This window comes from Lepidochelys kempii, chromosome 3, assembly GCF_965140265.1.
Source record: "Lepidochelys kempii isolate rLepKem1 chromosome 3, rLepKem1.hap2, whole genome shotgun sequence".
In the NCBI taxonomy this organism is placed as follows: Eukaryota; Metazoa; Chordata; order Testudines; family Cheloniidae; genus Lepidochelys; species Lepidochelys kempii.
In genome coordinates, this window is record NC_133258.1 from 40,570,817 (window position 1) to 40,592,020 (window position 21,204).

Here is a 21,204-nt window from a genome sequence, read left to right on the forward strand (position 1 = left end):
AATGAATGCTTTGAGATTTGGACTGCAGTTAGTGGAGAGTTAGATGAGACGAACAGTTGGGTTCTGCTCTGTAAAGCGCCACTTTGAAAATGGCAATGTGGTGTTCCATGTTAATAGCATCCAACTGAATACATATAAAATTTGCTTAAATACCAAACGAATAGGGTTTTTTCTGGCTGCCATCTCTTCAAACTCAGCATAGACGCTGAAAGTCCAACTGTGTTCTTTCCTTCTCATACATCATCACTACTTGTAAAGATACCGCAGGCCAGTTGGATGCTTGGTTGCACTTCTGCCTCCCCAAAGTCTTGAAATTGTGCCCTGCGTTACACCTGCACAACCCACTGATTTTACACAGGTCTAACTAAGGCCATAGTTTGGACCAGAGATGTTACACAGTTGTCAACAAGAAACCAAGTGAGCTTGCAGTGTCACTACTTGTATCCTGCATGTAGGGAAATGCTTTCTTGTAACTGATAATTTTTACTTTTACAAGTTTCAGGTTGATTGCTAGCTAGTCATATAGTAAGTCTCTGTGTTTGTCTGTTACTACTTTTGTTTTATAGATGCTAATAGCTCAGTCACTGCTGGGTGAGGCATACTGCTTTCCGAACTATTTGTTTTTAAGTGAATTTGAAAATCAAAAAGTACATTGTTATTGTGTGTAACATTTCATCTTGCTTCTTTTCTTCTGTAAAGATGGAGCCTGGAATTCAGACCCCCAGAAAGTAGTGAAATTAGGGGTTCTGCCAGTTAGAAGTCTACTCATGATGGAAGATACCATTTGGGCTGCGTCTGGTGGACAAATTTTTATAATCAGTACTGAGACACATACTGTAGAGGTAAATGCTTTTACAAGTATTATTTGCGTATTGTGCCATGAAACATTATTATTCTAAATAACAATGGATAGACTTTAAGCATTAAAATTTGGTTCAGAGAACCTATAAAATCCACTGAATCCTCTAAGAGATGTAGTTTTGAGTTGTTTAACTTTTTTTCGGTTAGATTTCACTTTCTCTGCACTTTGAATTTCTCTTATATTGGCATTTGTTGCCAATATAATTTGTATGGATTTTTGGTCTGATTTTTACCCCCTTAAATTGTCATGTAACTTCTGGAAACTGCAGGGTATTTTGTGTAAGGACTAGCTCTAAAAGCTAGACCCAAGAGAGCTGACAGAGAGAGTGAGTGAGTGCTGGAAATCAGCATGAGTTGTCTACTAATTTGGAGACCAGGACTCTTGGGGTACGTATATACAGTAATTGGGAGGTGTGGTTCCCAGTTTGGGTGGACATATCTGTGCTAATTCGAATGCTGCTCAAGCTAGAGCACTAAAATTAGAACTATAGCTGCAGCTGCACAGGGGGTAGCTCGGGCTAGCTGCCTGACTACTATCCCTTAACGAGATGAGATAAGGAGCTTGGCTCGTTTAATCTAACAAAATGAAGGAGGAGGGGAGAAAGGGTTGCTTTCTATAAATACATCAGAAGGATAAATGCCAGGGATGGAGAGGAGTTATTTTATTTAAGGGCCAATGTTGCCACAAGAACAAATGGATATAAACTGGCCATCAATAAATTTAGCTTTGAAATTAGATGAAGGTGTCTAATCATCAGAGGAGTGAAGTTCTGGAACAGCCTCCCAAGGGGAGCAGTGGGGGCAAAAAACCTAACTCGTTTTAAGACTGAGCTTAAGTTTATGGAAGGGATGCTATGATGAGATTGCCTACAATGGTATATGGTCCATCCACGATTGCTGATAGCAAATATCTCCAATGGACAGAGATGGGACATTAGATAGGGAGGACTGTGAGTTACTACAGAGAATTCTTTCCTCTGTGTCTAGCTGGGTGACCTTTCCCATATGCTTAGGGTCTAACTGATCACCATATTTTGGGTCGAGAAGGAATTTCCCCCCAGGTCAGACTGGCAAAGACCCTGAGAGGAAGGGGGTTTGCCTTCCTCAGCAGCATGGGGCATGGGTCACTTGCTGGTTTGAACTAGAGCAAATGGTGGATTCTCTATGACTTGAAGTCTTTAAATGAAGAGTTGAGGATTTCAGTAACTCAGTCAGAGGTTAGGGATCAATTTCAGGAGTGGGTAGGTGAGGTACTGTGGCCTGCAACATGCAGTAGGTCAGATGAGATGATAATGATGGTCCCTTCTGGCCTTAAAGTCTTTGAATTTATGAAACACCCTGTATGGCTAGCTATGGCTCGAATGCAGTCTGTAGGCACTGGCTCAAGCAAAGCTACTGGGCAGACAAACCCTGAAAGACAAGCTTGGGTCCAGGCAACAGTTCTGCTTCTGTGCAGCTAGGTGTGGCTTTTTGCCTTGTGGAGACTTCTTAACACACCCATAATCTTCCCTGTCTTCTCTCCTCAGCCATCAGTAAAATCTTCCTGTGTCTGACTGTGGCAGGCCAGTTGAAGCAGTGAATATACTTGGGGGGTATGGGGAACTTCCATCACAAGGCTGATTGGCCAAGCACCAATGTGGAGTGCTCTCTCCAAGTGATCAGTTCAAATTAGCAACAATGAGTGAAGACTTCTGTCTGACAAAAAGTCCTTGGACACGGTTTCAGCTTTTTTCACATCCTGAGGGCTGTCAAAGGAAAGGAGGGAGTCACGCAGCATGTTCCTCCATATCTTTCTTCCCTTCTCCCTACTGCTCTTTCCTTGTTGCAGGTTTATATCGCCACACACTCTGGGACCCAGCTGTACACTGCCTCAGTAGGCTCATTAACATTCCTCTCACAGAATTGCTTGGGCCAAATTCTTACATGATTTGCATGTAGCCAAACTAACATCATTGATTTCAGTGGAGTTGCATGTGTGTGACCGGGAGGAAAATTCACTCTAGACTGTTCACTTAGGCTAGCTGTTAGACTGGGTAGCCCAGTCCCAAAGTGCTGTTCCTCTTCACAGGTACAATGGCTAGTGCAGGAGCATCTGGCTGAAGAAGAAAGGATCTTTCACGTTTCTTTTACACTCAGAATAGGGAAAGGAATACTGGAGGATGAATTCCAGTGAATCATGCTGACTTCTGTAGAAAACCCTTCTTTCAAGACAGATGGAATTTCGAGAGTCCAGGCAGTTATTCAGGATTGCTTTGCCAAAGAGATTTACACCCTGTGCCTGTTCCAGATCTTCCACCACTCTATCGGGGGCATGGCTTAGTGGCCTAAACATAGGGGGCTTAAATCCTAACAGGAATAAGTCTTTCCTTCCCCCCTGCCAGGAAGATACTTTATGTTCCATGAATTTTATGACATGGAATTCTTTCAGATGAGAGTCTGCGGAGAGAGCCACAGTCTCCTTGCTTGTGTGATTTATTATAAATTTTGTTTCACTGTTGATCGTGGTTCTCCTCACTGTTGTCTGTTTGGTATGCTTGGTAGCAGGATTCATGGCTTGGGAGGTGATAGTGAGTTTTCTACTTCCTTCTTTCTATAGCTACAGTTGCTGGGATGACTTGTTTGATCTGAGTGAATGCTCCCACTTTTCAATTTTTTTCTATTTTGTCTTTCTTTGAACATTTTTTTTGCTTGTGTGCATGGTTCCATGTGGTTATGGGAAAGGTGAATTGGTGGGAGATTGAGGTGAACTACCTATGGGTAGGAACCTTTACAGGACATAAGCCCTGGGATATCTGAAGCTCTTAAACAGCTTTGGTAAATCCCCTTGTCTCTCACTGAGACATGCCCTGAGTGACTCCTTTCAATGAGAGGGGACGTGAAGGAGGAATGAGCATCCTCTACCCTGCAGCAAAGCTTCTGCTTTAGCTGGATAAGAATGAGGCAGCTTGGATGCACTCAGCTGGTAATATTGTTAAAGCATTCCTCCAGGGCAGAGACCAAACTTCCTGGGATAGGATGCTGTGCATCTGTACATCACTAGTTCATGTGTAGAAATGATAATGCCAAATCCTCATCCCACACCTCTTCCTGATGAGGCACTGCCTGCCTTTTAGGGATCTTATTTTCATATATTGCCTCAGCCAGCAATCCATGCCTTTACTATGTGTGGAACTCCCTCTCCTCTGAAATCTATCTTACTCCACCTCTCCCTGCTTTTTCAAAGCTCTCTGAGCCTTCATTTCTCATGCTGTTGTTTTTTTGTTTTTTTTAAATCACCACTGTTGGCCCTTTATATATTTCTGTTGGCTCTCATTCTCCACCCCCTTTTTTCTGTATGGATTGGGCTCCCTCAAATTCATTTTGTTTTAATGTAAATATGTTTTAATGTAAATAATATGTTTTAATGGTAATGTTTCAGTGTGTTTTTGGAAATGGCACAGTGCCCTGAGCCCCTTGGCAAGGGATACTTTGGAAAGCAAGGAATTGCTGTTGCCTAGTGTTAAGGATCCCAGTACACATTTTGCCCAAGTGTAGGGGTTTGCCCTTGCCCACTACTTTCTCTCCCCCTAATGTACTATTTAGCATTCTGGGTCCTGTTTCCCTGCAGACCTCCCACCAAAAGGTGGCAGCATTTCAGTATTGCTGTTGGGTCTAGACCCTGATCCTGTGGTTATCTCTGTGCAAACAGACTCATGCAGGATTGGGGCCTCACTTGTAAAATATCCCAGTATTTTATGGGCTGAAAGTCACTGTGTAAATGAAAAATAATCCTATTTTTCAAGACTTGGCTAATTATAGACAAACTACTTTAGTTTGGAAGATTTAAGTGGAATGATCTGAAATGTGTTAAACAAACAGAAATTTCCTGTGTTTATGTTGCCCAAATATTGTAATTTTTTTAAAGTATCAAAAGTCAATCACCATTTCATGAACAAAGAGACCCATTATGTGGAGCTTGCTATGCTTGAGAAACCATGGTTCAGTTTTTGGCATAGCTATTTAGGCCTGGAATCTCAACTGAGTTTGCACTGTGCAAGTGGGCAACCTCTGAAAAGAAAGAATTCAACTATGCAATACACTGTCAAAACAATAGTGGGCCATGTCAGGCTCCAGTGTTGGAAAGACCGACTGTGGCATCCAAAATGTGTTCTGCAGCTCTGTTGTTGCTATAGAGTTGGAACAAGAGAGTCTGAGGGAAAAAAACCTGGGCTTTGAATAGAAGGCAGAGAGGGAATGCGCTTATGAAAACTCAAGAAGGGGAAAATGTAAAATGCTAAACTGAGAACTTGTGATTGTTTACATAAAGATTGAGGATAGATCCGGTTTTGTCACTCAATAGTTGCCCTGCTTGTTATATGAACTAAATTCTTTAAAGATAAAAATCAACTACTGTATTTCACATGGGCAATGCAGTCGATGTAGATGCCAGCAGCTACTTTCAGTGAAATGATTTATGCGCTGGCAAAAGAATGTCCAGGTTTTCGGTACATTCCTGCTCCTACTCAAAATTAGAAGACCATTTGGTTGAGAAGAATGGCTTTTTGTGCATGGCAATTGATTTTTTTCCCTAAATGTCTCAGATAACTGTACAAACAGAAGCACACACTATGTGGTAGTTTAATGAATTAACTGGTAAATACAGATGAGTTAGAGACTCTGATGTGAATTGTTTGCAGATGTGCTAATAGAATCATCTTCCTGCTCATGGTCAGAGCAGAACGCTTCAGAAATGGTTCATTTTTAAATTTTATGTCATTAGTTTAATTACCTGCCTGATCCAAAGCCAGAAGTCTAGAAATGAGCTTTGGGCTTTGGATCAGTCCCTAAGAGGATTTAACAACACACATTTGACATTATAATAATTGTGTGTGATACTATAAAGCAAAAACACATTATTTTTGAAGCCATGATTGTCATGAAATTTTTACATGTACTATGGATGTATCAGGAAATTCACTCATAAGAAGGATGAGCAGCTTTCCTAGGGCTCTGCCGGCAATGTGACAAATGAGGGTCTCCAACTCTTGCTCTGTTAGACAAATGATCGATTTATCTTTTTAAATTGTGTATCTTATTGAAGAAAAACTGAGATGAGGTAAGATAGACAGTTTAAAGAATGGGAAAATGTATAATACCATGCGTCATTAAGTGTCCAGTTTTTCTATGCTACTTGAGTAAAAATGTCACTTTAAAATTGTAGATATAAATGCATACAGCAGAGATGCTCTCCGTGCCTTCTAGAGTGTGGTCACTAGTGAAGGCCAAAAGGTAATACAGTTTGACTCACCAGAATTGAGAATGTGAGCATAACTTAACAGGCAAAGAGACACCTTCTCTATTCATTTACTATAATCTGTGCACTTGAGGAATATTACAGTTCCTTAACAAAAGAAGAGAAAAAAAACCTCCCCCTCAAAACCCACTAAACAGCAATCATGAAAATAGGAATAAGAAGATAAGATAGACTATATTCTCCTCTGTTACACTGATGTGGGTCTGGAGTAATTCTATTGGCATAAGTGGAGTTACAGTTGTCAGGGATGTTGTCAAGTAATGTGACAAGTGACTGAAAGGAAGGATGACCCATTGGTTAGGACATTAGTAGAGGAGTTGGGAGACCCAGTTTCAATTCCCTATTCTCCCACAGACTTCCTGAGTGATGTTGGGCAAGTCACTTAGACTATCTGTGGCTCAGTTTCCCATCTGTAAAATGGGGATAATAAAGCTTCCCTACCTCACAGGGGTGTTAATGAGGATATTTTAAATTGTGAGATGCCCAGCTACTGTGGAGATGGGGCCCATAAAAGTACCTAAGACAGACTGAGAGAAGAATTTGGCCTGATGTGAGTGATCTTTGAGAAAGGTGTGGATTGGATGCTGACGCTAAATTACCAGAATGTAATACGATCTGGTTAAGAACCATAAACAGGGAACGTTTATTTTTAAAAGTGAGAATAAAATTGAGAGTGTGTCTCGGTATTGTGAAACATAGAACAGTTATATACTTGTAAATCCTTGAGGCTGAATCCATGCAGGGGAAGTATTTGTCATTTATGCATTACAATGATTCTTTATCGTATGAACAGCTCTGTACACTCCAGTAAGCAGCCTGCTGGCACAACACATAAAAAACAACAACAATCTGTTACTTCAAAGACGATTCACTTATAATAGTGAAGAGGAAACAAGTTCCAAATGTTATAGCCAAACTTTGCTTTTAATGATTGAAGGGCTTCAATTACACATGAGAGTTCTCTCTCATACCTTAAAGACAGGACACAGATCAGGTCCTGCCTCATAATGGAAACCTTGCTGGAGCTTGGGGAGAGTTCTTGTAATTGGCCAGAGTGGTTACTTAATTCAGGAGTAATCACTATGTGACTCCAGATTAAAGTGGCCATGCACAATTTGAATAGTGATTATATTCTCTAGTAAACAAATTATCTCAGTTAAACTAGCTCTCCTGCATTTTGATCAATTTAAGAGTGACATGGGCTTGCTACGTACTCCTGTGAACCCGCTGGACACAGTGCAGGGCCTTGCCTTCAACAGAAGATGAGAGCACTCACCACTCTGGCAAGAGGCACCCATCATCTTAAAGAACCAGGCTCAGACATTACCAACATTTATAAAGCTCATACCTTAATAAAAAAGAAAGCAATAATATTACATAAGACTTACCTATTAATATATGTAATTGAGCAAGTAATGATGCCTTTAGATCCTTAAATAATCTACCTTTTAAAGATCAATTTATCCCTAATCTCGTCGTCCATTTTACTCAGTAGAAACAGAATTAAATAAAAGACCAGAAAGAAAATCCTTGATATTATTAATAGTATTTTATTTCTTTGGAAAAGAAATAAAAATGGAGTAATTGAGTTCCCCACTGAATCCTCCCAGGGCTAATATTTGTAAATCAAAGGTAATTTTAGCCTCTAGGATTTTAATCCTGTTTCACCTTCTCCTCCATATAGGGTGTCCTCTAAAGCAGGGGAGATTGAGTGAATTTTCCGCATAATGAAATGACTGGCAATGTTAAATTTGACCCTTCTTAATGTGTACTTTTGTTCAGATATTCTTATCTCAGGGAGGTCAGAATTTTCTCAGTGACAACAAAACCTACAGGGACATTTTGTTGTATATTTTTATGATTAGGTGCTAGGTTATGTCATAGCCACCAATCTTACACTAATAGGCTATTCCCTGCTATATATACTTAGGGCCATGAAAGACTGAGGCAATATTTTCAGTACATCATGATGATATTCAAAACTTAAAATTGTTCTTTCAAAAGAAATTTAATTGACTGGTTTGTTCAAAGAAAAGTTTAAAATAGGAGAGATTATTCATAGAGACTGTCTTTTAATTATGTCTTTGAACTGGACCTAGTGCAGGGGGGGCCCTAGTTCATGACTAGGGCTCCTAGGCGCGTTGGTAATACAAATAAAAATAACTATTAATAATTACAACAATAATGGTTGGATCACTATAGTCACCATTTGGCAGATTAGTAATGCCATTGTGTGAAGTATGAAAGAGATTGAGATGAAGGAATTAGCAAGTGTGTGTGTGTGGAGACAGCTGGGCCCTTCAAAATGACGGGGAGTCTTTTCCCATTTACTGGGTAAAATGGTGGGCAGGCACAGAAACCCAGTCCAAAGGGGATTTAAGGCAACTGAAACTCCTAGCAAAAAGCAAAATGCATCCCAGGGAAGTTAAAAATGCACCAGGAGAAGTTACTGTGACTGATTCAGTCTCACTGCAGTGATGTTCTGTTCTGCCTTCCAAGTGAGTGTTTGTCTATACATTCCACCCAAACCCAGGCCATGTTTACACTAGGGAGTCGTACAAAATACCCTACTGGTGGGCGCTGTACTGCAGATTCAACTAACATGATGGCGAAAATAAGTCTCGGGAGCCTTGTCTGTACTTGTGTTCCCATTGGAGCTACGAAACAGAAATGCAGAATTCCTGTTAAGTAACAACGCTTATCAAATTCTAAATTCCCAGGATGTAATCAGATGAGGGGCTATAAAATTTTAGTGGCAAGAGCTTGGGATTCCCTATTTAATATTTATGCAGTTTTTTCCAAAACAAGTGGCAATGAAAACTAGCACCATATATGCAGCAGAGTCAGGACTTGCTCTTAGTGGAGCAATGGGATCAGGCAACCTACACAGAGAATAAAGGCACATTTCCTACTCTGAGAAGTTCATAAGTACAAATGAATGCTCTGTCACTGGTGAATCTGTTCTAGATCCTTTGTCTTCTTTGTAGCGCCATTTTGAAGCTCATCAAGAAGAAGGGATGGTGATCTCGCACATGGCTGTTGCAGGAGTGGGAATCTGGATTGCCTTCACATCTGGATCTACACTCCGCCTGTTCCACACTGAGACACTGAAACACCTCCAGGACATTAACATTGCCACTCCTGTTCACAATATATTGTCAGGTAACTGCATTCTACCCTCACGGTTTTGTTTTGGCTGAGTCACTCCCCTGTTGTTCTTCTACAGTATCTCATAGATGTGCTGGAAATGGCCCACCTGATGATCACTTTAGATAAGCTATTACCAGCAGGACAGTGGGGTGGGAGGAGGTATTTTTTCATATTCTCTGTGTATAAATAAAGCCTGCTGCAGTTTCCACGGCATGCATCCGATGAAGTGAGCTGTAGCTCACGAAAGCTCATGCTCAAATAAATTGGTTAGTCTCTAAGGTGCCACAAGTACTCCTTTTCTTTTTGCGAATACAGACTAACACGGCTGTTACTCTGAAACCTGTCATAGATGTGGGTGTGAACTAGAACCCTAGTTTCATACTTTTAATTGTATCTAGATGTCAGCTGTGCAGCTAGAGTCTATCTCTTTTGACTAGTTGGGTAGTGTGTGTGTCAGATCGTGAGATACTATGAGCGTTAACAGAAAGACAATCTATTAAGAAACTAAAGAGCAGGATTCATATAATTCAGTTCACTGTCTGCTTTTCAGAGCAGGGTATGCAATTAATTCCCTCCATATCTACCATCCCCATTACAAGACATAGAGAAAATAGTAAATAGCAAATAGGAGGCCAGTTGCGGGCTCCAATTTTGTCCTATTTTGTAGCACTGTACAAGAATATATTAACAAGATTTGTTGGGAAGAGCCAATCCAGCTTTTGTAAAGGGAAATCATGCCTCGCCAATCTGTTAGAATTCTTTGAGTGGAACAACAATCATATGGACAAGAGTAGTCCAGTGGATATAGTGTACTTGGACTTTCAGAAAGCCTTTGACAATGTCCCTCACCAAAGGCTCTTAAGCAAAGTAAGCAGTCATAGGATAAGAGGGAAGATCCTCTGATGGATCAGTAACTGGTTTAGACAGGAAACAAAGGGTAGGAATAAAAGGTCAGTTTTCAGAATGGAGAGACGTAAATAGTGGTGTCCCCCAGGGGTCTACTGGGACCAGTCCTGTTCATCATATTCATAAATGATCTGAAGAAAAGGAGTAAGCAGTCAGGTGGCAAAATTTGCAGACGATACAAAACTACTCAAGAAAGTTCAGTCCGAAGCAGACTGCAAAGAGTTACAAAGAGATCTCACAAAACAGTGTGATTGGGCAACAAAATGGCAGATGAAATTCAGTGTTGATAAATGCAAAGTAATGCACACTGGAAAACATAATCCTAAATGTACATAAAAATGATGGGGTCTAAATAAGCCGTTGCCACTCAAGAAAGAAACCGTGGAGTCATTGTGGATAGTTCTCTGAAAACATCTACTCAGTGTGCAGCAGCAGTCAAAATAAAGCTAGCAGAATGTTAGGAACCATTAAGAAAGGGATAGATAATAAGACAGAAAATATCATAATGCCTCTATATAAATCCATAGTACTCCCATACCTTGAATGATGCATGCAGTTCTGGTTACCCCATCTCCAAAAAGATATATTAAAATCCGGGGTGCTGAGAGCTATTGAAACAAAATTGTAAACCCTGTGTGTGATGGAAACCACTTCAAGCCAGGGGATGCTGCTGCATCCCCAGCACCCCTAGCTCCACCTATGATTTGAATTGGAAAAGGTATAGAGAAGGACAACAAAAGTGATTAGCGGTATGGAGTAGCTTCCATATGAGAAGATATTAAAAAGGCTGGGACTTTTCAGCTTGGATAAGAGACACCTAAGAGAGGATATGCAGCAGTGCAAGTACGGTGGTACAGTACGCCGTACCAGCAAGATATTTGTAGCCGGTACTGCGTATCGGAAAGACATAGGAGGAGCCAGCAGCCTCACGCCAGCAGCTCCTCTGGCGTGGCTGTGCCACCCTCTGCCCCCCGACCCCCGCTCTTCCATGGAGCTGCATCTCCTCCGTCTGTACAGCAGCAGCCCCGCTGGAGGACAGGGCTGGGTGGACAGGGCTGGGGGCAGTACAGCCACCAGAGGAGCTGCTGGCATTCTGCTCCTTTCCCCGCTGTGGTTCCCAGCGACTGTCATAGGCAGGATATCAGGCTAGGACTGTTGGTCTTTTCCAATGTCATAGAATCATGGAACTGGAAGGGACCTTTGAAGTCATCTAGTCCACTTCCCTGCACTCATGGCAGTACTAGGTATTATCTAGACCATTCCTGACAGGTGTTTGTCTAACCTGCTCTGAAAAATCTCCAATGATGGAGATTCCACAACCTTCCTAGTGCTTAACCACCTGGACATTTAGGAAGTTTTTCCTAATGTCCAACCTAAACATCTCTTGCTGCAATTTAAGCCCATTGCTTCTTGTCCTATCCTCAGAGGTTAAGAAGACCAATTTTTCTCCCTCCTTCTTGTAACAACCTTTTATGTCCAATGAACAGCTAGGGATTCCCCTTATATAAGGGAATCCCAGGGTGGCATAAAGGCACTGGCTGCCAGGTGCCTGGCACAGGGGCTGTTACAAATTGGCAGGCTAGCACAGCCCCAAGTCTGCTCAAATATATACCAGGAACAGAACCAGCCCTCACTTGCCCCGGAATTTGGGGGACTACAATGGTGAGTGGCTTACAGACAACTTTGACCCACCACACAGGGTTCCTGTGCTGAGCTTGACACCTAAGAGTCAGGATTAATTTTCTTGTTAGAACTGAATAGTTGATAGCACAATAAATTATACTGTTACATATGTCACTGTACATTCAATCTTTTCCTACAATAGGATATAAATAATAAAATCAGTGCTGAAATAGTCCACCTGATAAACTCTCAAAATAGAATAGCTTTGACCATATTTCAAAAGGGTACATGTATACACATGCACAAGTAACACACAGGCACCCTAATTTGTGTGTGTCCATTCCACTGTATCTGGGCCTTGAATGACTGAAAGCAAAAATGCATTTTTGCATTCATCTCTTTCCAAATTTGGGCAATTAGTTAGAGATTACTTTTCCTAATACTTCTTGGTTATAACTTGATGGTATCCCCACTGCACACCGTGACATGCAAAAGCAGCACTGCACACAGAACATCTACTCTTTATTTAACAGGTTGCTAGAATTACAGCTAATCCTTAATCATAATTTCATTAAAGGTAGCTATTCTCTTTTCTTACAATGACATCTTGGCATCTAATCCTATTCTGAAAACAATTATTTGTAATAGAAAGATTGTTTTTTTGCTGTAACAATTAAAGTGGCAACCCAGTTTAGTTTTTTTTAAGCACACATATAATTGTTTTACTACAGAAAATAAAAGGTTGAAGGCCTTACTCCAAATGTTCTTTTGTTTATGTAGGTTTCTTTCTACCCTATGGGATTAAGTTAATGTGTTAAACCATGTGCTCACATTCACAGCTACACAGCTACCAACAGTAAAGTTTGTAGATGATAGCAAAATAATAGTTTTAAAGCAGAGATTGCATGAGTTAGGAATAAGAAATGTGACCTCTGTACTGACTATAGAAATGCTTCGAAGGGTCTAGGATTCCTGAAAAGAAAGAGGGGAACTGGTTTTGGTAGCAGAGTTGGCAATTTAACAGGGAAAAACTAGTTTAGGAGAGGGCACTGGTAAATAAACTGGGAAAAATAAAATAATTACTAGAATATACTAGTGAAAATTACTGGGAAATATCTAGCAGTTTGATAATAGTTTTTCAGTATATATAATAGTTAAATAATATTGAAAACTGAAATATTAGTCATGATATGTGAAAGTTCCTTGAGAAAATACTGAACTAAAATGTATAGACATTCCGATGTTCAGTATTATATGACATATATTAATATTACGCCTCCTGCAGTTTTACTTTTTATTTGTACAACCCTAAATTAATCTCCAAATCTCCAACCTTATGTAACCACAATTTGAATATGTAACTACAATGAAGTGTAATGTGGTATGCACTAATGAAAGTTTTTAAAATAGAAAATACCTTGAACTGGAATTGGTAGTTTTTCCCATGGCAGTAAAAACCATTATTTTATCTGATAAAAAACACCTCTGGTATGCATGCTATCCCTTTTTGGAAAGTAAGCAGGAGGAGGTTTTGACACAAGCAGTTGATCAACACTTGGAAGAGACAAGGGGAGTCTTTTGCTGGGAACGTGGAAGGAAGCAAAGGGGAGAGACTTTCACTTAGGAAAGACAGTGGGAGCCTCGGGAGTACCAGGAAAGGGAAAAGCAATGGGAAGGAGGGAAACAATTAGAATAGGGTTGCCAACTTCTAATCGCACAAAACCGAACACTCTAGTCCTGCCCCTACCCTGAGGCCCCGCCCCCTCCCTGCCACTTCCTGAGGTCCCGCCCCTGCTCACTACATTCCCCCTCCCTCGGGGGCTCACTCTCCCCCACCCTCACTCACTTTTACTGGGCTGGGGCAGGGGGTTGGGATATGGGGGGGAAGGGCTCTAATGAGGGTGCGGGCTCCAGGGTGGGGCCAGAAATGAGGGGTTCAGGGAACAGGAGGGGGCTCCAGGCTGGGGAGTTGCAGTACGGGAGGGAGTGAGGGCTCCAGCTGGGGTGCAGGCTCTGGGGTGGGGCCAGGGATGAGGGGTTTGAGGTGTAGGAGGGGGCTCCAGGCTGGGGGTCGGGGCCAAGGGATTCGGAGTGTGGGAGGGGATTGAAGGTTGAGGCAGGGATTTGGGTTGCAGGAGGGGGTATGGGCTCTGGGGTGGAGGGGTGAGTTCTGGGGTGGGGCCAGGGATGAGGGGTTAGGAGTGCAGGAGGGAGCTCCAGGTTTGCGGGGGGCTCAGGGCTGGGGTAGGGGGTTAGAGCTTGGGGTTGGGACGCAGGCTTACCTTGGCAGCTCCCGGTCAGCAGTGCAGAGGGGCTAAGGCAGGCTCCCTGTCTGTCCTGGCACTGCGCTGTGCCCAGAAAGCGGCCAGCAGGTCTGGCTCCTAGACATGGGGGCCAGGAGGCTCCGTGCCCTGCTTTCGCCCGCAGGCACCACCACCCAAACTCCCACTGGCCGCGGTTCCCAACCAATGGGATTGCGGAGCCGGTGCTCAGGGAGGGGACAGTGTGCGGACCCCCGTGCTCCCCCCACCACCTAGAGCCTGACCTGCTGGTCTCTTTTTGACCGGGAGTTTCGGTCGAAAACAGGACACCTGGCAACCCTAACTTAGAAAGGATTGCTCAGGAGAGGTTGGACATGACCTGGCCGTGAGGAGGAGGGAGGAAATGGCAGAGTTGGCTATGATGGAAGGGGAAACTTCTATCGGGAGATTGACATTTCCTCAATTATTCACAGTTCATTAAGTGTTTGGAAACAATTATTGGCCAAAGCAGAATAATAGAATTTAGCCTGAAATCTGGCTACATGCCTCTCTGCAGTGGAATTTAGGCTCATGCCTGTTATTCATTTATTTCCAGTCTGTCTCCTTGTCAAAGTTCTCCGAGTCCAAAGTGTTTCAATGGTATTAAAATATAGGGTTTCATTTTTCTTTCCAATTCTCCCTATTTGTACGTAAGGATGATATTCAGATCACTTGCACCCATGTGCCCCCAAGTGCAGCTTAGCCCAGCACTGGGGAAGGGGGTAGGGGGAGCCAGTGTCCTGCTTTGATTTGAACAATGATCAGGTTTTTGGCATTGAATGTATTTTTTTCCCTTAAACAGAATAGTGTATAAAATTTTAGATTTTAAAAATAAATCCCTTTCTTATCGACTTACTGTCTCACCCTACCTACTATATATTGCATTAGTTTCAAAATAAAGCTCCACTGTAAATGGTGTCATTAATATCTCTTCATTTTTACAGTGCTCTATTAAGAGTGTATTCTAAATTGTATGTAACTCCCACGCTAAAGGCTGGTTACTGAATTTTCTTCTTGCTCTGTGTTTAAATGGGCCATTCCATTTAATTTGTCCTATTTGTGCAAAAGGATGAGGATCAGCATAAACAGAAGATTAACACTAAGTTAATATTTCCTACAGTGGTGCAAAGAAAGTGTTGAATTCCTTGTTGAAAATGTTTGTTCTCTAATGGAAAAAAAAGTCATCTTGAAAATATTTAGTTTAAGCTGTCATTGCCATGGTAATAAAATAGGCTGATGTAATTGATGTAATTGACCAACATTTTCCTGTAAAAGAGTTTTGGCTATTTTTAATATCCTCTGGTGTAATTCTCAAAACTTTAGGTTTTTTTTTTTCTTTCAAAAACCTCTCCTGTGAGCCAAAGGGTTTTTTAAGAGTGGAAATTGTGCAGTAAAAATGCTACAATCGCATCCATTTGAAACATGAAATGCATTCCAGTTATTCAGTAGCAGTTCTTGGATCTTTGAGCATGATCCCACAACATTGTAACCAAAAAGGGTAAAAGAGAGGGAAGTAGGTGGTTTGCATTATAAATTTGCTCAGAGCCTTTTACAATTAAAAACAAAAACAGCCAAAGACCACGTCAGACTGTGTGTAATATACTAGGAGCTCAAAAGGAGTGGAGTGAAATGACTGCATATTTAGAAGTCTTTTATTGTAACGTGTTGTGCTGAGAAATGCTTAGGGGTGTGTGGGCATTTGATTCATGCTGTCCATCCAGGGCTCGGATGTGTGCTGCGATGGAATGTTTGTATTTTAAATGGGACAACCCAGTTAATTGTATGCAGTTTGACAGAGACTCATTAACATGCAAAAAGAAGAGTGAGTAAAAGCTCATGGTTTATTGAACTCGGGGATGAGAAGAACAGGGGGAAGAAGTTAGTCTAAAAATCCGCGTAATGTGCCTATGAAAGAGAATGTTTGCTACAGGAAGAATAGACCCAATGTCATGACAAGTCTTTCAAGAATCTGGACTGCTTGGATCAGATTCTCAGAGCACGAAGGGGCCGTAAAACCAGCTTAACTGGCTCCCTGGGGATTTGCTGTGATTCTGCTCTTCTTTACCTCAGTAGATCCATTGTGGCTAATGGAATTACATTTACTGTAGAACCAGTATGAGTGAGAGGAAAATTATAAACCTTTTGTCTGTCTCCTACTGCTCCAGGAGGGAAAGGTCACTGAATTATATGGCTCTGCTGAAGTAACACAACACAAAGTAATTTAGCATTAGGTTATCACCATTTTATTGCCATCTGAACACAGCTTTGAATGTCATGGTCTGCCTTCCCTGTCACAAAGAATGTTCCTGTTCTACCTTGGGAAAGGTAACATTGCAACCTACTACAGAGTGCAGGGTAAGACAAGAGTGAGATGTGGAGGAAATGGCAGAAGAAAGGATTGTCTTCCTAATAACTGCAAGCTGGCAGAGTTGAATAATAAAAAAGCAGACATAGCCCATAACAAACATGAACCAATAATAGTGTTGTGCTTTCCTCCATCTGATACAGTGTCAGGGAGGTATCTGATAGCTTCTGGTTGGGGAGGTGGTGCCAGGGGAGAGGAGATCTGTAGTGGAAGGCAGTTACTCCCATGATCTTGGGAGCTCCTGAATACTGCCATTTATGGACTGGATGTTGGTTGTATTCTGGCCCTTTAGACTACTTATGTGTCTCAAAAGGAACAGGAATCAGCTAGCTGAAAGTTTCTCTGGTGCAGGAGAGTTCTCAGTTGGTGTCAAACGAGCACCCACACACTTCAGCTCCAGAGGGGAAGTGGCTCGAGCATGCTCCAATCTATCTATGTTCTCTGGGTGTACTGTTGTTTAAACATGTAGTCAGCTGACATAAATTAGAGCAGCTCCTAGATTACTCTGATTTATCCAGGGGCTCAGTGCAACACAGCCTCGCCCTGGGAATCAGGGAACTATAAATGACATCCTGATAGATCCCTTTCTCTGCTGCAGGGCCTATGTTTTTAATGCAATGGAACGTATGGGAGTGGATTAGGTTGCAGGAGATGAAACAGGTGAGGGATCTAATGGGGGTCCTGGTGTGGGGAAAAGATGAAGCTGGGAGAACTGTCAGTTTCTAGAATACTGGAAAGTTTAAAAATAGCAATTGTTTTATTGCAAGATACCAGCAAACACAAGGGATTAGAACCCAGGCTCTTCAGCTCAGAACACCCCACTACCACTATAGCCAAAGGAGGAACCCCTTTAGCTGGCAACAGAAGAGGTCTAGTAGCCTTTGTAGAAAAGACACTAGGGGTGACATGAATATACACCTCTTGCCAATATGTTATATAAGTTTCCTTTGAGGGCAAACTTGTGCCCAGTATATTTGGTCCACAGTTCAAATAGGCAACTTTGCAACACCCCCTGTCACAATTCATCTAGTCTTCTTAAGGCATGTATACTATGCTTCCTTGTTCACAAGATGTTTTTAAAGTATTGCTAATTAATAGTCATACTATACACATGCCACATTTTTATTAATGAGCTTGTGTTTTTACTCATGGTCACACATTTTATTTTTCAGTAAAGAACACTGATATTTAAATATCCTCAAACCAAACAGTTTCCCAGGTGTTTTTAAAATTTATAATATGGTCTGTCCTTTGAGAGAGATTCTGCTGACCCTGAACTATCTGATTTCTTTGTGCTTATGGATGATGACAGGTTATCTATTTAACAAAGGGGTGGTTTCCGTTCTTTATCCTCTAACATTCCGAGTGTGTTTCCTGGAAACTGATGAGAAGGAGAGACAAAGAAAAAAACATTTTCTCATTTCCTCTCTATAGAAAATAAAGTACACTCATTTGTAGTTAATAAACTCTCACCGCTGTTAAAGGTTGTTTTTTTTTATCAAGTTGCCATCCTAAAAACGAGTAAAAGGAGGGAGAGACATGAGGGTAGTCTGATACAATAAGCAGCACTGTAGGCTTTTAGCCAGTTTAATTTGCAGGTTGGGCCAGATCCTGCAGCAGAATCTGTGCAGGGGCATCCTTACATAGAACTGACTGCAGAGGGCTCTGTGAAGGGGCAAAAGTTTCACTTACACATATCCAGTTGCAGGACTGGGGTCAAAAGCTGATACTTGAGGAAGATAGATGGAGGCTTGAACCCAGAAAAAACAGAATAAATGAGCCTGCTCAATTAAGCATGTCCATAAGTCTTCGCAGGATCAGAGTCTTATTAAGTTTACTAGTTTAACAATACCATTAAGTATTAATGCAATTTCATCTGAAAGATTTAATTTAAAACAGGAATAATAATATTTAGCTTTTATATTTATTACCTTCTCTCGAAAACTGTAATGGTGAATATCTTCTTATTGTAGATGTTTTTAGATAGAACACATTAAATTAATCAGGGGCCATTGCTTGTTTGCATTTGTTTCCCCCTGGGATAAAATAAATAAACTTTAAAAATCACAAATTTGCACACCATAGCAAGATTGCAAACCTTATTTTGCAAACAACAAGTAAAACCTTTTTATGAGTGGTTTTATTTAGCATCATGTGTTACTATAAGTTATGTCAAAAATACGTATTCACATGCAGATGTTTCCTGCTTTCCCAAGATTTCAAAGCAAGCACTTTTCCTTTTGACCTCACTTTTAGTGGTTCATGCATAAGATTGTGTTCTATATATAGGACTCTAGGTTGCCTGCAAATCACATACTGTTTTCACATATGGAAATAATAATGTTACTTCACAGGTGCAAATTACCAGTTGGAATTCGCTTCAAGGCTAAAGTGTGAAGACAGGCATTGAAATTTTTTCCCAGTGTTGAACACCCTAAAAGGCATTGCAGACATTACATACCCAAAGATGTTATATATTTAGGAACATTAGCTTGTTTGCATTATGGATGAGTTAAGCCAAGAAGAAAGTCAAGGAAAGTGTGGGCCCCTTACTGAATGAGAGAGGCAACCTAGTGACAGAGGATATGGAAAAAGCTAATGTACTCAATGCTTTTTTTGCCTCTGTCTTCACGAACAAGGTCAGCTCCCAGACTGCTGCACTGGGCAGCACAGCATGGGGAGGAGGTGACCAGCCCTCTGGGGAGAAAGAAGTGGTTCGGGGCTATTTAGAAAAGCTGGACGAGCACAAATCCATGGGGCCGGATGCGCTGCCTCCGAGAGTGCTAAAGGAGTTGGCGGATGTGATTGCAGAGCCATTGGCCATTATCTTTGAAAACTTATGGCAATCAGGGGAAGTCCCGGACGACTGGAAAAAGGCTAATGTAGTGCCCATCTTTAAAAAAGGGAAGAAGGAGGATCCTGGGAACTACAGGCCAGTCAGCCTCACCTCAGTCCCTGGAAAAATCATGGAGCAGGTCCTCAAGGAATCAATTCTGAAGCACTTAGATGAGAAGAAAGTGATCAGGAACAGTCAGCATGGATTCACCAAGGGCAAGTCATGCCTGACTAATCTAATTGCCTTCTATGACGAGATAACTGGCTCTGTAGATGAGGGGAAAGCAGTGGACGTGTTGTTCCTTGACTTTAGCAGAGCTTTTGACACGGTCTCCTAAAGTATTCTTGCCAACAAGTTAAAGAAGTATGGGCTGGATGAATGGACTATAAGGTGGATAGAAAGTTGGGTAGATTGTCGGGCTCAACGGGTAGTGATCAATGGCTCCATGTCTAGTTGGCAGCCGGTATCAAGCAGAGTGTCCCAAGGGTCGGTCCTGGGGCTGGTTTTGTTCAATATCTTCATTAATGATCTGGAGGATGGTGTGGATTGCACCCTCAGCAAGTTTGCAGATGGCACTAAACTGGGAGGAGAGGTAGATACGCTGGAGGGTAGAGATAGGATACAGAGGGCCCTAGACAAATTTAGAGGATTGGGCCAAAAGAAATCTGATGACGTTCAACAAGGACAAGTGCAGAGTCCTGCACTTAGGACGGAAGAATCCCATGCACAGACTGGGGACCGAATGGCTTGGCAGCAGTTCTGCAGAAAAGGACCTAGGGGTTACAGTGGACGAGAAGCTGGATATGAGTCAACAGTGTGCCCTTGTTGCCAAGAAGGCCAATGGCATTTTGGGATGTATAAGTAGGGGCATTGCCAGCAGATTGAGGGACGTGATCGTTTCCCTCTATTCGACATTGGTGAGGCCTCATCTGGAGTACTGTGTCCAGTTTTGGGCCCCACACAACAAGAAGGATGTGGAAAAATTGGAAAGAGTCCAGCGGAGGGCAACAAAACTGATTAGGGGACTGGAACACATGACTTATGAGGAGAGGCTGAGGGAACTGGGATTGTTTAGTCTGCGGAAGAGAAGAATGAGGGGGGATTTGATAGCTGCTTTCAACTACCTGAAAGGGGGTTCCAAAGAGGATGGATGTAGACTGTTCTCTGTGCTAGCAGATGACAGAACGAGGAGTAATGGTCTCAAGTTGCAGTGGGGGAGGTTTAGGTTGGATATTAGGAAAAAAATTTTCACTAGGAGGGTGGTGAAACACTGGAATGCATTACCTAGGGAGGTGGTGGAATCTCCTTCCTTAGACGTTTTTAAGATCAGGCTTGACAAAGCCGTGGCTGAGATGATTTAGTTGGGGATTGGTCCTGCTTTGAGCAGGGACTCCTGAGGTCCCTTCCAACCCTGATAGTCTATGATTCTAAGCCACAAAATTCAGATTCTGCTCTTGAAAATCCCCAAATTCAGAGGTGTTTGGAACAAAGGATTTGGTTCATTTTGGTCTACTCTAAAGATATTTGCCAAATTTGGACACCTGGAATCAGTTGTGTATTTTGAGATGTTCTCAAGTTCAGAGATAACTAGAAATGATTTTGGGTTGTGTCCATCCCAAGCTAAGCCTGATGAAATTGTGCAATTCTGAAAATCATAATTAGTATATAGAAATAATATCTGCATAATATCTGAGTATCAAAGGCAAGCTGATAGTAGAAGATGTTGTGTTTGGTTTGGTGGGTACCATGTATAATACTTACTGTTCTTTGCTTCGTAGGTTCTTTGTTTCAACAAGGAAATGTGTTTGTGTTTTTATTTGCCTTCACTTTCACAAACAGATCAAGGCTGTAGGCTCTGGCATCATTCTGG

The 21,204-nt window shown here is 41.8% G+C and overlaps 1 protein-coding gene across 9 annotated transcripts in view; it reads left to right on the top strand.

The window, feature by feature from the left end:
• The window catches only part of ARHGEF10 (Rho guanine nucleotide exchange factor 10), a 182,391-nt gene that overhangs the window by 146,715 nt on the left and 14,472 nt on the right, over positions 1–21,204 (top strand). For all 9 annotated transcript variants that reach the window (XM_073336205.1, XM_073336212.1, XM_073336211.1 and 6 more), the window contains 2 exons: positions 700–842; positions 9,142–9,316. In XM_073336205.1, the coding sequence (XP_073192306.1) occupies positions 700–842; positions 9,142–9,316 (318 nt within the window). The remainder of the gene's footprint in view (positions 1–699; positions 843–9,141; positions 9,317–21,204) is intronic.